The sequence below is a fragment of the Rana temporaria genome, chromosome 13 (assembly GCF_905171775.1).
Source record: "Rana temporaria chromosome 13, aRanTem1.1, whole genome shotgun sequence".
Classification (NCBI taxonomy): domain Eukaryota; kingdom Metazoa; phylum Chordata; class Amphibia; order Anura; family Ranidae; genus Rana; species Rana temporaria.
Window position 1 is genome coordinate 40,233,535 of NC_053501.1, and position 14,411 is coordinate 40,247,945.

Consider the following 14,411-nt stretch of genomic DNA (forward strand, 5'->3'; position numbering starts at 1 on the left):
GCGGGTAGGCTGGCTTTTTTTTTTTTTTTTTTCGTACATACCTCGATCTCCCCGTCTCGTCCCTAGGCGGTGGGCGGAACTAGTTGATTGACGTTCCTCGGAGGGGCGCGTACGTGACGTCACGACTTTCCGAAAGAAGCCGAACGTCGCTCTATACGGCGCATGCGCAGCGACGTTCGGCTTCTTTCGGAAAGTCGTGACGTCACGTACGCGCCCCTCCGAGGAACGTCAATCAACTAGGAACGCCCACCGACAAGGAACGAGACGGGGAGATATCGGTATGTACAAAAAAAAAAAAAAAAAAAAAAAAGCCAGCCTACCCGCAGTGTAACGGGTCTTACGAATCTATTGTTAGCAATGTGTTTTAGGGGGAACCACCCCTTTAAAAAAAAAAATCGCAATAAACGTTTATTGATTGGTTTGCGCAAAAGTTATAGCGTTTACAAAATAGGGGTTAGTTTTATGGCATTTTTATAAAAAACATACTAGTAATGGCGTCGATCAGCGATTTTTTTTTTGGTACTGCGACATTATGGCGGACACATCGGACATTTTTGGGACCATTGGCATTTTTATAGCGATTAGTGCTATAAAAATGCATTGGATTACTATAAAAATGCTACTGGTAGGGAAGGGGTTAACACTAGGGGGCGGGGAAGGGGTTAAGTATGTTCCCTGGGTGTGTTCTAACTGTAGGGGGGTGGGACTAACTAGGGGAAAGGACTGATCGCTGTTCATACATTGTATGAACAGACAGTCAGTCAGGCATTTCTCCCCTGACAGGACCGGGAGCTGTGTGTTTACACACACAGCTCCCGGTCCTCGCTCTGTAACGAGCGATCGCGAGTGCCCGGCGGCGATCGTGCCCACGGGCACGCGTGCGCCCCTATTGGCTGCTGGGCGAGGTGACGTTATATTACGTGCTCTCGCCCAGCAGAGCCGACCTGCCGCTGGCTGGTCGGCAAGCAGTTAAGCTTTGATAAAGAAACGTGGAAGCTGATTGGTTTCTCTGCAAAGCTGCACCGGTTGTTGCACTCTCCCCTATAACTCTCACTATTTCCTAATTCAGATAAAAGGTAAGTTCACCTTATAATGAGAAATGAAAAGGTGAACTTACTCCCAATAACCCGCCTACCCCTCCGCAACATGCTGTATACATCCTAATACTCACAATGCCAAGCGGTGATTGGACAGCACAGGCATGTGACTCTGCTGACCAATGAGAAGCGACTCTGAGGCTTCCTTTTCTTCTTCCATTTTCCTGTTTTTTTTGTTAGTTTTTTTACTATACAGTGCGTATAGTAAGGGCTGCAAGACTCTAGACTTTGCCTCAAACCAAAGACTGGATTACACTACCCGTGTCTAGCAAAACACTGGAGTGCAGGAGAGTTTTTTGTTATGTTGTCTTGTATAGCTAGTATAACAGTGTAAATTTGCTGTCCCCTCAGACCATACGCCTCACACTGCATCAAACTGGTCAGCATGGCTGTTGTCCCAGAAGGAAGCCTCTTCTAAAGATGATGCACTAGAAAGAGCCGTAAACAGTTTGCTGAAGACAAGCAGACTAAGGACATGGATTACTGGAACCATGTCCTGAGTTCTGATGAGACCAAGATAAAGGTATTTGGTGTCAGATGGTGTCAGGCGTGTGTGGCGGCAACCAGGTGAGGAGTAAAAAGACAAGTGTGTCTTGTCTACAGTCAGGCATGGTGGTGGGAGTGTCATGGTCTGGGGCTGCACTAAGTCTAAGAGGGAGCAGGGAGGAGTGTGCAGAGGAGCAGAGAGGAGTCTGTGGGGGGACAGACTCCTAAAGCTCTCCTGCAGACTCCTCCCCCGCTCCCTCTTAGACTTAGTCCCCTCTTTCCGACAGTCTCAGCCTGGCACCGGGACAGAGACTACGAGGGAGCCGGGACAGAGACTACAAGGGAGCTGGGACAGAGACTACGAGGGAGCCGGGACAGAGACTACGAGGGAGCCGGGACAGAGACTACGAGGGAGCCGGGACAGAGACTACGAGGGAGCCGGGACAGAGACTACAGGGGAGCCAAGACAGAGTCTACAAGGAAATCAGACTGAGACTGAGGAAGTCAGGACATAGTCTACAATGGAGCAGGGAGGATCGTACAGAGGAGCAGAGAGGAGTCTGTTGGGGGACAGACTCCTAAAGCTCTCCTGCAATCTCATCATGCCAAACATCATTACGAATTATGTGAGCAGACTGCAGTTCCTCTTTAAAGTGTTACTAAACCCACAATAGTAAAAGCAGTCTGTAAATGCAGTGAATCATGCGTGTTATATTTGCATTGTGTTAAAAGGCTGTTTGATCCTGTCTAGAACAGAGCCTTGGGGTCTCTGCACATACTCAGTTTTTTTTCTTGGGAGGATGCATGTGATCAGCACATAGCCAATCAGCACTGTTCAGACAGAGGGTCAGGGGTCCTGCAGCCTCATAGGACAGCCAGAGGAGAATGAGAACTCCTACAAGCTTTAAACCAGACACTATTAGAAGTCAGAAGACTGCTTTAACTGCTGATGAGAAAAGGTATTTAGCAGTTTATAATTACTAAAATAATTGCATTTCCATGCTGTGTAACACGGGACACCAGTGAATGCAGGGTCCTGGGTTTAGTAAAACAAACTTTCTGTACATTGTAAAATGACGTCGGCGGGAACCCTTCCTCTTTCAGACTGGACGTCATATGACGTTCTTGCATTCCCGGGTGGCTAAGGGGCGCGCACCCTCCCGCCGCATTGCTCGTGACCCGATGCAGGTGCCCGCGATTTCCGCCGGGCACCCGCGATTGCCCGCAATCACGTCAGGACCATGGATCTGTGTGTGTAAACAGACAAATCCATGTCCTGTCAGCGGTGAGGAGACAGATGTGTGTTCCCAGAACAGAGGAACACACATCGGTCTCCTCCTCTTGTGAGTCCCCCTACAGTTAGAACACACTTTAGGGAACATATTAACCCCTTCCTCGCCCCCTAGTGTTAACCCCTTCCCTGCCAGTCACATTTACACAGTAATCAGTGCAGTTTTATAGCACTAATCGCTGTATAAATGTGAATGGTCCCAAAAATGTGTCAAAAGTGTCCGATATGCCCGCCGCAATGTCACGGTCACTATAAAAATTGCAGATACCCCGCCATTACTAGTAAAAAAATAAAAATGCCATAATTCTATTCCCTATTTTGTAGATGCTAGAACTTTTGCGCAAACCGATCAAATACGCTTATTGCGATTTTCTTTACCAAAAATATGTAGAAGAAACGTATCGGTCGAAACTGAGGAATTTTTTTTTTTTTTTTTTATTATATTTATTAAATCAAAAAGTAAAAGATGTGTTTTTTTTCAAAATTTTCGCTCTTCTTTTGTTTATAGCGCAAAAAATAAAAACCGCAGAGGTGATCAAATACCACCAAAAGAAAGCTCTATTTGTGGGGAAAAAAGGACGCCAATTTTGTTTGGGAGCCACATCGCACGACTGCGCCATTGTCATTCAAAGTGCGACAGCGCTGAAAACTAAAAATGTGTCTGGGCAGGAAGGGGGTTAAAATGCCTGGTATGGAAGTGGTTAAAGAGACAAATCAAGGAGATACTGAATATTTTTTTTTATTTTGCCCATAGATGCACAATAATTTCTATCTCTGTCACATGAAATAATATTTTATTAGAAAAGAACTGGTAATATCATATTTGGGACTGCAGTTCACATAATCTCATCTCTCTTACTGAAAAGACAAGTCTCTGCTGTTTTCGGTCTTCATCTGCATTTTGATTCACCGTTTTTCCGCACGGCTGGTAGAAGACTGGCGTATTCGTAACTCTCAAATGCAGCTTTTTTGAGCACCACATCGCGCTCTTTGCTGGGACGGCAGAACTCTGATCAGCAGATTTTTTCCATCGCTATCGAGGTTGGCCGATAAGTCCTGCTTTAGCTGCCAGAGCCTCGTTCTGTTGTATATGATACTCCTGAAATCTCATGGATATCCTCTGTGTCATTTTCAAATACTTCTGAAGACAGTGCTCAGAGCAGGAAACCTGAAAATGAAGGGTGAATGAAAAATTTCATAAAAGGTTTGTTGAGAAGAAAACATTTCCTCCAACTGAACAATATACAGTACACGACTCTTGCAAACGTATGTTTTGAAGAAACCAATACTTTAAGCAGTGCTATAATAGTAAAACTTGTGACAGGTTTCATTTGAAGTGTATTAAGAGCCAAATGTACTATTTTTTTGATATAGAGAAGCAAAGGGTAAGAACCTCTGTCATGGGTTTTTGTTGTTGATAGGCAACAGTGAGACTGCATTTGATGGACACTGGCAGGGCCGATCCGCCCTATAGGCTCACTATGCAAGCCGCTTAGGGCCCCGCAAAGCTGTGGAGGGCCCCCTAAATTACTAGAGGCCCCGCCTGGTGAGAAGAAATTTTCGGCCCCTCGCCCCACTTCTCAACTCGATGACTGCATGGGAGAAGAGGTAAGAAGTCAGCACCCCCCGATTCTCACTTTAATGTAAGATGTCATTTCCGACAGCAGAACACCACCGCTTCTCAACTTTAATCATTTTCATTTTGCTTAGGGCCCCAGGGAGGTCAGGATCGGCACTGGACACTGGTGAGGCTGCATTGATCTCTTGTATCATGTCTGCACTCTCTGACCATCTCCTGTATCATGTCTGCTAGAGATGCACAAATGGAAATTGTGCTAATACTATTAGCAGTGTGTTTAAGTAAGAGATTGCAGACATGATACAAGAGACGATCAGAGACTGAAGACTGCATTTTCCTTGCACTAAAGGTGCCAATAACGGCCAACAATAAATTCATATTCATTTAAATTGATGATATTAATTACTGGCTATAGATGCACTTTGAAGTTCAATTTCATTAAGATCCCTTTCACACTGACAGCGCAACCGCGTTAGCGGTAAAGCACCGCTAGTTTTAGAGGCACTTTTCGCCGCTAGCGCCCCAAAGATGATGCTTGTAGGATTTTTTTTAATGTCCTGCCAGCACAGCGCCCCAGTGTGAAAGCACTCAGGCTTTCACACTGGGACTGCAGATGAGGCATTTTTCAGGCGCTTTTTGCAGCGCTAAAGCGCCTGAAAAACGCCTCCAGTGTGAAAGGGGTCCAAAAGTAAAATTGTCATTTCATGCAAAATTCCAGTAAAACATTCCGGTTTTCCAGTGGCATGAATTGCCAACATCCCTCAATGGTGGATATAAAAACACACATACCTCTTCAGTTTTCACTTCTCGGGTTGTAAAATCCTTAACACAATCCAGGAAGCAGTTCTCTGTTAATTTATTATATGTCCCGAGAAACTCTTTAAACTGTGGATAAAACAAAAATATTACTTACATCAATTTCTAACAGTTCTCACAGTGCGCTTCACTGAACACAAATACTTAGATGGACTCCTGATGGACTCGCATATTCCCCCCAGTCCACCGCACAGGGTAAATTGCTCCGGCGGGTTGGTGCCACACATGACCACCATATATGGCGGGTAAGCCAGTTCCAATCAAACTTTAATGTCTATATTAATCTTCAGCTGAATTATTGTCTACCAATTTTCTTGTCTTATTTTTCATTGTATTGTTTTGTAGAATGATTCTCCTGAAGAAGTGGTCAAACCACGAAACTAGTCGAGACTCAGATCATTCCATATGGTTGTAAATTACAGAAATTGCCTCGAGTTATCTTAGGCCTCTGTTTTTTCAATTTTAATCATGTATTTATTGTACAATCCTTTATGTAATAAATTTCTTTTTAAATTATATGTATGCTATTTTTACTGTACCAAGACAGTCCTTAAATTTTAGGGGGAGGGAACATTATTGGGCCAACTTCAGCTATTGTCCCTCTTTCCCTCTTGCCCCGCCCTTCTCTGTTGTTATGGACTCCTGAATAACTATTAGTGATAGCAAATATTATTTTTAAGAGGGGACAAACCTTAAAACTATGTGCTGCTTACATGTGTTTTGGAAGCAACATGTCATTAGCCTTGTAAATAATATATCAGAGCACATACAGGGTTTTGTCTCCCCTTACCCCATATTATTTCTGTATTTATGCCAACTTGAAGAGATCCTAGCTGTGCATGACCATAAACAGGCAGATGTCTTGGTAAAAACTGGTATGGTGGTCACACTGGGGTGCACTGCACTGTAATGACTTGTTGATTAAGAATGAAACAGCAAATGCAAACAAAAATAAATATATATATTTGTTTGATCCTATATCCAAACTATACATTTCCTTTAAGCATTACTGCCATTTTATTCTATGGAGAGGGAAAGTAAGCCAGTAGGGTTGAGGAGGAGGTAACATGATTAATGGCACATTGGAATGAACAATTGGACTTTGCATACTTATGAGCTTTGAAAGCAACCTTGGGTGCCAGTAGGTATAGGACAGTGATGGCAAGCCTTGGCTCCCCAGATGTTTTGGAACAATTAGGTAGAGCCGACCTAACTCTGAATCTGCACCGACCTATGTTTAAGTGTATTCTCTAACAGAGATACACTTAAACATATCTAAGATAGGACGGCTTGCGTCGTCCTATCTTAGATTGCAATGTTTTGGCTTACCGCTAGGTGGCGCTTCCATTGCGGCCGGCATAGATTATGTAAATGAACGCGAGCCCGCCGCAGTCGATTAACGTCTTTTCCGTAAGCGATAGGCCGCCTAAAGTTATTCCACCTATGAGGTGGAATAACAATGTTAAGTATGGCCGCCGTTCCCGCCACAAGGTTCGAATTTTTTACGTAGTTTGCGCAAGTCTTCCGCGAATCGGGATTTACGTAGTTTACGTACACGTCGAAATCAATAGGCCCGTACGGCCTACTTAGCCGCAATGCGCACTGGGAAATGTAGTCGCCCGGCGCATGCGCAGTGTCAAAAAACGTGAGGTCAAGCCTCATTTCCATACAACACGCCTCCCTCCAAGTCATTTGAATTAGGCACGCTTACGCACGCTCATTTTAGGCTACGCCGTTGAAAATTAGCAGGTAAGTGGTTTGAGAATCACTACTAGCCTAACTAATTTATGGCGGTGTAGCCTAAAAAGACTAGGCTAGGCCGCCCTAAAGTTAGGCGCCCCTACGTGAATCTACCTATATATTTCCCACAATGCTCATGCACTCTGCAGTGTAGTTGAGCATCATGGGAAATGTAGTTCCAAAACATCTGGGGTGCCAAGGTTTGCCTTCACTGGTATAGGATCACTGCTGATTATGGTGAGATCACAAAACAGTTGTATGCAACCCCTGAAGGCACAGCAACCTGGGCAAAGAACCTACTGGCCCGATTGGATTTTCACAGGCCAATCAAAGCAGTTTCTCAAAGATAAGGCCAGTACTGACAACATGTGCTTGGTGTATAAACATGCACATTTAGCTAATACTAGCGATTATGCAATACTACTTCCAAAGGACAACTGCCATCTCTTTAATCTACTGCTACTGTCAGCTCCATACAAGCGAGAGATCACCAAGAACAGAGATTAGTAATACATGTTACTAATGCGGAGCTGCTGCAGCTGTTCTTTTGAAACTAACAGATGGTTGAGCAACTTTTTATTTAAAATAAAAGGCCCTGAGCTGGTATAGCTGGACATGCTGAAAAATTAAAGCAGCACAGGGACTTTCACACGAGCGTTCCAAACGCCTCCATCTGTCCAGTTTTCAGGCAGACCCAATGTGACCCTTCATTCTCCTCTATGGAGGGGCGGTTGTAAACAGACTTGTGTCAGTTTACCTCCACCTGCCTTCAATCCGATTAGATCTGGCAAAAGCAAACGGAAGGGGATCAATTCCACTCTGTCTGGCTTGATCGGAGGGCAGTCATGTGTAAACAGACAGGCAGTCCGTTTATATCCAACTGTTCATAGAGCAGAGCGGTTGTCTGTGTCCACTCTGCATAAGTGGACCGGACACGGACCTGTCACCTGCCTGCTCCACTCAGCTCAGCAGGAGATCAGCAGACAGATCCCCTGCTGAGAAAAACAGACCTATCCTGTGTGAAAGGGGCCTTAGTTGTTGGCATTTCTCCCTTGTGACACTGGGGTCCCCAGTTCCAATCCCATCCAGGACCATATCTAGATGGATTTTTGCATATTCTCCCACTGCTTACATGGGGGCTTCCTCCCACACTGGTATGTTTAATTGTCTCTTTTCTAAATTAGCTTTAGTATGAGTATGCTTGCATGGGAAATAGAGACCTTAGACTAAGCTCCTTGAGAACAGGCACTGAGGTGAATACAGTATATAAAGCACTATGTAAATTGTTCACACTTCATTCATTTGTAATAAATAAATATTCTTTGAAAGAAATACATTCTGACACTTTGGAAAGCTTGTTTTTGGTGGGGCATTATCTAATAAACAAGCTTTTTATCCCATAAAGTGCTAGAACCATTTGAATTGGGTTTCCTAAATTTCACGACTTTTAGAGTTGTTTAACACCATTAAAGGGTAATTCAACCTCGTAAAGGTGCCAAGAGGAGGCATTCTAATTGGTCGGTCACGCAGAACCCTGCCTAGCCCGTCCTGTCAGCGCTGGAGGAGGAGAGAAAAGCCATGGGGATTTCAAATCCCTGGACTGCTAAAGCGACGATCCAATGTCTCACAGCGGGTGATCGCGGGTCTCCAGTGTAAGCTCACCTCACAGATATTCTGTAAAGGTGAACTTACACTTTAAAGAAACCAGAAGTCAAATAGGAAAATGTACAAACCTTTATGCAACACCATAACACCAGAATGATATAAGAGAGCGCCATGTCATATAAAACTTAGCTATTCACACCTGAATTATATAGATTTATTTTGTTATACCATTGAAAAATGTTCACAAAATTATGTTACCTGTTTAATTTGATCCGCCTCTGTAATCTGAGCAGCCATTATTGCTAAGGTTTAGAGCCAATGACCTGTCAAAAACATAATAATTATTTACAGGACATATCCTTTACCTAAAGCGACAGGCACATAGCTAAATACACGTCTCATATACACATACATGAACTGTCCTTTCTGCCAAAGGGTCAGCAATTCAGGGATTTATGCAGTACAATATTTGTTTCTGACTGCAAGAATTTAAGTGTGACTAGGTCCTAACAAAAAATGATGGGCTTATCTTCATCAGATTAAGCTCCTTTAGGCTTCATGCATATCAAGGGTTTGGCACATGTGTGTTAAATACTGGCACTTTCGGGTACCCGGGAGGTATTGGTGGAGCATTCATCTCCACTGCCAGCAGCCTGCCACAATCTATGACAGGCTAAAAATTAGTGACGACTGTATACTGTACCTGTGTACAGGGAGGGCAGGAATTTTGCATTCTGACCATACATCCCTGAATACGGCAGTATATGTGAGTATCGCTTTTTACAGCCGTAATTGGATGGCAATGGGCCAAACTGTTTGTGTGCATGCAACCTAAAAGTACTCAGTTTGATATCATTCACACCTTTCTATTCACTTGCAGTATTTCAGCCTATCATAGATTTTGGCAGGCTGCTGGCAGCGGGGGTTGACACTGCACCTGTACCACCCAGCCAGTCAAAAATGCAGGGATTTGACATGTGTGTCAAACCACCTGTGTGCATGATGCCTTATATTTACATGTATATCTAAAACAGTGGTCTCCAATATGCGGGCCCCTCGCTCGCCTTTATCCGACCCATGGGGCACTCTTCCTCCCACTGGCACCAACAATAGGGCTATCATTTCTACACAGACACCAACGGTGGCGCACTAGTCCTCCCCCTGACACCAACGGTGGCGCACTGGTCCTCCCCCTGACACCAACGGTGGCGCACTGGTCCTCCCCCTGACACCAACGGTGGCGCACTAGTCCTCCCCCTGACACCAACGGTGGCGCACTGGTCCTCCCCCTGACACCAACGGTGGCGCACTAGTCCTCCCCCTGACACCAACGGTGGCGCACTGGTCCTCCCCCTGACACCAACGGTGGCGCACTGGTCCTCCCCCTGACACCAACGGTGGCGCACTGGGCCTCCCCCTGACACCAACGGTGGCGCACTGGGCCTCCCCCTGACACCAACGGTGGTGCACTATTTCTCCCACTGACACCAATGGTGGGGCACGATTCCTTCCGCTGATAGTAATGATGGGGCAGCTATTCCTCCCACTGACACCAATGGTGATTTAATTTTCCACCCACTGACACCAATGATGGCACGCTATTCCTCCCACTGATAGTAAGATGGGGCAACTATTCCCCCCACTGACACCAATGATGGCACGCTATTCCTCCCACTGATAGTAAGATGGGGCAACTATTCCCCCCACTGACACCAATGATGGCACGCTATTCCTCCCACTGATAGTAAGATGGGGCAACTATTCCCCCCACTGACACCAATGATGGCACGCTATTGCTCCCACTGATAGTAATGATGGGGTACTATTCTTTCCACTGTCAACGGTTGGCTAACCGCGGCATTCACCTAATTTAAAGTCCCGGGGTGATTTTCTGTTTTTTTGTTGCATATATTGGAATGGAGTTGGTTTGCGGGTGTCACCAGACTTTTTCGTCTATTCCTCCCACTGACACCAGTGGTGAGACATTATTCCTCCCACTGACACCAGTGGTAAGACATTATTCCTCCCTATGACATTAATAGTGGCACACTATTCCTCTCACTGACACAAGCGATAGGGCACTAATAATTACCCCAATACCAAAGAGGGGACATGGTCCCACTACAGTCCCCCCCCCCCCCAAAAAACCTGAGGCACGGTAAACTGTCCCTTTGTTTAGAAAGTTTGGAGACCCCTGCAGCGAGAGAAGAGAACAAACACGAATGAGGATGACCTTGCAAGGTCGTCTCTTTGTCCTGTAAATATTGTTTCTATAGAAGTCCTGGGAACATTGTTACCAATGAAATTTACACTTTGGTAATACATTGCTATTGGTAATAAGATATTCTGTTAACGATGATCAAAACAAATCATTATCCTTATTTCAAATAACTGACTAAAATAATCCCATCCTGCAGATTTAAATATGGAATGACATGACACATCATTGTTGGGATCAGTCAAGCAACCCCTTCATTTGTAGATTATAATGAGGCTGTTTTATCTCAATGTCAGATCATCCACCATGATTTTATTTCCAACCCCCCACTCTATGGTGTTCAGTTGTAGCCTAGCAAGCTACCTATACAAAAATGTCCTGTACATGTGTGCAGGTCTGGGGGATGATGTGATCTGTAGTTCCTCGGCTGATGCCTGACCCTCCTCTGTATGAAGGATATGAATCACACATTGGGGTGATTTTATTGGATACAATAAATCTGCATTTGCAGTTTATGTTAAAAATGAATATAAAACCCTCTAACCTTCAGCCCACTGCTATCACCCCTCCCCCAGCAGATGAGAGGGTCGGGTCACCCCCAAAACACACTGACCTGCTGTGTGCAAACCTCTGCTCTCCTCGCTGCAGGAACACGTGAGTAGCGAAAACTCCATTCACAACCGCACATTCGTCAGAAATGTCAGCTCCCGACGTGTCCAACGGGGAGAAAGTAAACTGAAACCGAAATAAAAAATTCAAACCACACAATTCTCGCTTATTAATTACTATAGTCTATTTACATAATTATTTTTGCTTTCTGTTGAATCACACAGCACGAATCAGTTTATTTATTTACTTAGAGTTCCTAGGCGACTCGTGCGCTACACTGTAAACTGCCCGGTAGAAACATCACCCCTTCTTTATAGTTCCGGATCCATTGTTTCTCCTAGAAACAGAATTTGACTTAAAAAAAATGAAATATGTGATGGTTTCAATGACTTTAGTCTTATAATAGTTTCAAGGTGTAGTAGTGTTAGAAGAATGTATTTTTACAACGTTGTCTTCCCATTCCCATGCAACAAATCCCTTCTGTCAGGTTTTACAGTAAAAAATAAAGTTTATTTGAACCGTTGAGGTTATTAAATATTATTAGTATTAGACAACACTAGATAAAAAAAAGCACTGGTTAATTTAAAGAACCGAATGTTCAGACAGGTGAATAAGATTGCTGTTTCCGCACGGAGTGTAATATCAGGCGGACTAGCTAACCGTCTTGAATCTAAGCGGCTAGCAACCAACGTTCCATCCGGCAGAGGTCGATGTTTAACTCCACTCTGAGTCTACTTCAGGGTCCATTTTGTGTGAGACAATTTACATATTCTAAAAGCGCCCTGGTCTTCGGAAACATGGCTGAAGCATAAAGTGCGGCTTACTTCTCCGGAGTCATTCTTTTACATGTTTTATCAATTAACGTTTTCTCTTGTGAGGGAAGCCATGTACCTCTGGTAAACATAGCAGCCCTGTCCTCTTGTATCTGCTTCCTGCCAGTTGTTGTTAGTGCAGCTTAGCAGCAGGAGTGGACAGGTAGGATCAGTTCTAGAAAGACTGTGGGTGTACAGCCATAGTAGGATGCAGGAAGAAGCATCAGATATCAGCTTGGATTCAGTGGCCAGCACTACTGCCAGTGATGTGTTGATTCGTTCTACCAGTGTCCATAGGACAGGCTCACTGAGGAAGGAGGGTGAAGACATCAGCCAGGAGATGATGGATCTGCTGGATGTTGGGATGGTGGCTGCAAGGAGTCAGGACAGTTCTGCTGTATCTGGAGGGTGCAGGGAGCAGAGACAGAGGGATACTTCCACAGCACAGCAGGACATCCTCCATGTGTCTGATGTGTCCTGTCACAAGGGTGTCCTCCAGAGATCACTGAGTAGGGGCAGCCATGGAGAGGCAGCATGGTCCCAGGACGCTGACAGGAGCACAGTCCGTGTGTCAGCGAAGAGATTGCGAGAGATTCCGATACCAGATTTCACCGCAAAGAAGAGAGACCCGTCCTACGTCCCTCCGGCTCTTCCTGCTAACAAGTATCCTGCTGTCAGATTCACCTTCATGGGGGAGGCACCAGGTAAAAACAGAATACACATTTATTTAAAGTAGAACTATAGGCAAAAGTTTTTTTTAATTTAGGATAGAGACACAAAAATATACATGCTGCTATTACAGTGTGTTCTAATACCCTGAAATGTTTGTACTGTTCATTTTGAGTGAGCCTAAAAGTAATATAGTAGCGCCCTCTAGTGACCACACCAAGACTGAGTGTAATACATTCATGGTTGCTAATGTGTGTGTGTTTTTTTTTTGTTAATGCTAACCTACCTTGGCAAAATTTTACAGGGTCAGACAGAGTTGTAAAAAAGACGACATTTTAACACCATGTTAGCCGTTACACCCATAGTTAGGATGTAACATGGTGTCAAGCAATGCCCAGCATCATTCAAACCTCTTCATGTACATCCAGCCAACCAAGGCGCTGCTGCCTGCCCTGGACTAAGGCCTCGTACACACCAGCGGACATGTCCGATGAAAAGCTGTACACACCATCAAACCGAAATCCCCGCGGACAGAGAACGCGGTGACGTAGACGACACCGACGTTCTCTCTCGCGCGAGTTCTATGCTTCCACGCATGCGTCGAATCAATTCGACGCATGCGCGGGATTTCGGTCCGCTGGTTAGACGTACTAACCAGTGGACATGTCCGACGGACAGCTTTCCAGCGGACATGTTTCTTAGCATGCTAAGAAATATTTGTCCGCTGGAAATCTGTCCGCTAGCCTGTACACACGATCGGATCTGTCCCCTGAAACTGGTCCGCGGACCAGTTTCAGCAGACATGTCCGGTCGTGTGTACGAGGCCTCAGAGGAACAAGGTGGTGAGTAGGAACTGTGAATACCATGAGTCTAGACTGAAAATGCCTACAAAAAAAGTTTGTCAGGGGTGCTTTGAAAGGGGGTGGAGGGCAAGAAAGGAAAGGAGAAACCCTAGCCCTAGAGTTGGGAATTTAGGCAAACCTATGCTTTTTCCTTACAGAACCAAGCCACAACCTGCTGGTTGAAGGAAAAAAAATGAATTATGTATGGCCTGCCTTAGTATGATGCCAAGGATGTTAGCTGCAGTAGACAAAGCATACAAAATTGTATATAGAGGGTTTAACCGGTTAAGACCCGGACCAATATGCAGGTTAGGGACCTTGCCCCTTTTTGCGATTCGGCACTGCGCCGCTTTAACTGACAATTGCGCGGTCGTGCGACAAACAAAATTGGTGTCCTTTTTTTCCCACAAATAGAGATTTCTTTTGGTGGTATTTGATCACCTCTGCGTTTTTTATTTTTTGCGCTATAAACAAAAATAGAGCGACAGTTTTGAAAAAAATGCAATATTTTTTACTTTTTGCTATAATAAATATCCCCTAAAAAGATATAAAACATTTTTTTTTCCCTCAGTTTAGGCCGATACGTTTTCTTCTACCTATTTTTGGTAAAAAAAAATCGCAATAAGCATTTATCAAATGGTTTGTGC

General features: G+C 44.6%; 2 protein-coding genes across 4 annotated transcripts in view; one reads left to right on the forward strand and one right to left on the reverse strand.

Moving 5' to 3' along the window:
• Positions 1–3,597: 3,597 nt before the first annotated feature.
• TIMM9 (translocase of inner mitochondrial membrane 9) lies at positions 3,598–11,757 on the reverse strand. Of its 3 annotated transcripts, none has more exons than XM_040333086.1 (5): positions 11,689–11,757; positions 11,377–11,567; positions 8,873–8,937; positions 5,243–5,338; positions 3,598–4,042 (listed from the first exon to the last, which is right to left on the reverse strand). In XM_040333086.1, the coding sequence occupies exons 3-5, from the start codon at positions 8,909–8,911 to the stop codon at positions 3,908–3,910; spliced, it is 270 nt and encodes an 89-aa protein (XP_040189020.1). In that variant the 5' UTR covers positions 8,912–8,937; positions 11,377–11,567; positions 11,689–11,757; the 3' UTR covers positions 3,598–3,907. The 3 variants fall into 3 exon arrangements, with proteins under 3 accessions (XP_040189020.1, XP_040189018.1, XP_040189019.1); XM_040333084.1 differs by having other exon boundaries at positions 11,446–11,567; positions 11,689–11,755; XM_040333085.1 differs by lacking the exon at positions 11,689–11,757 and having other exon boundaries at positions 11,446–11,634.
• Positions 11,758–12,297: 540 nt separating this feature from the next.
• The window catches only part of KIAA0586 (KIAA0586 ortholog), a 198,372-nt gene continuing 196,258 nt past the window's right edge, over positions 12,298–14,411 (forward strand). Inside the window, 1 exon segment of the mRNA XM_040331961.1 lies at positions 12,298–12,957. Within this exon segment, the coding sequence (XP_040187895.1) occupies positions 12,462–12,957 (496 nt within the window). The 5' untranslated portion in view covers positions 12,298–12,461.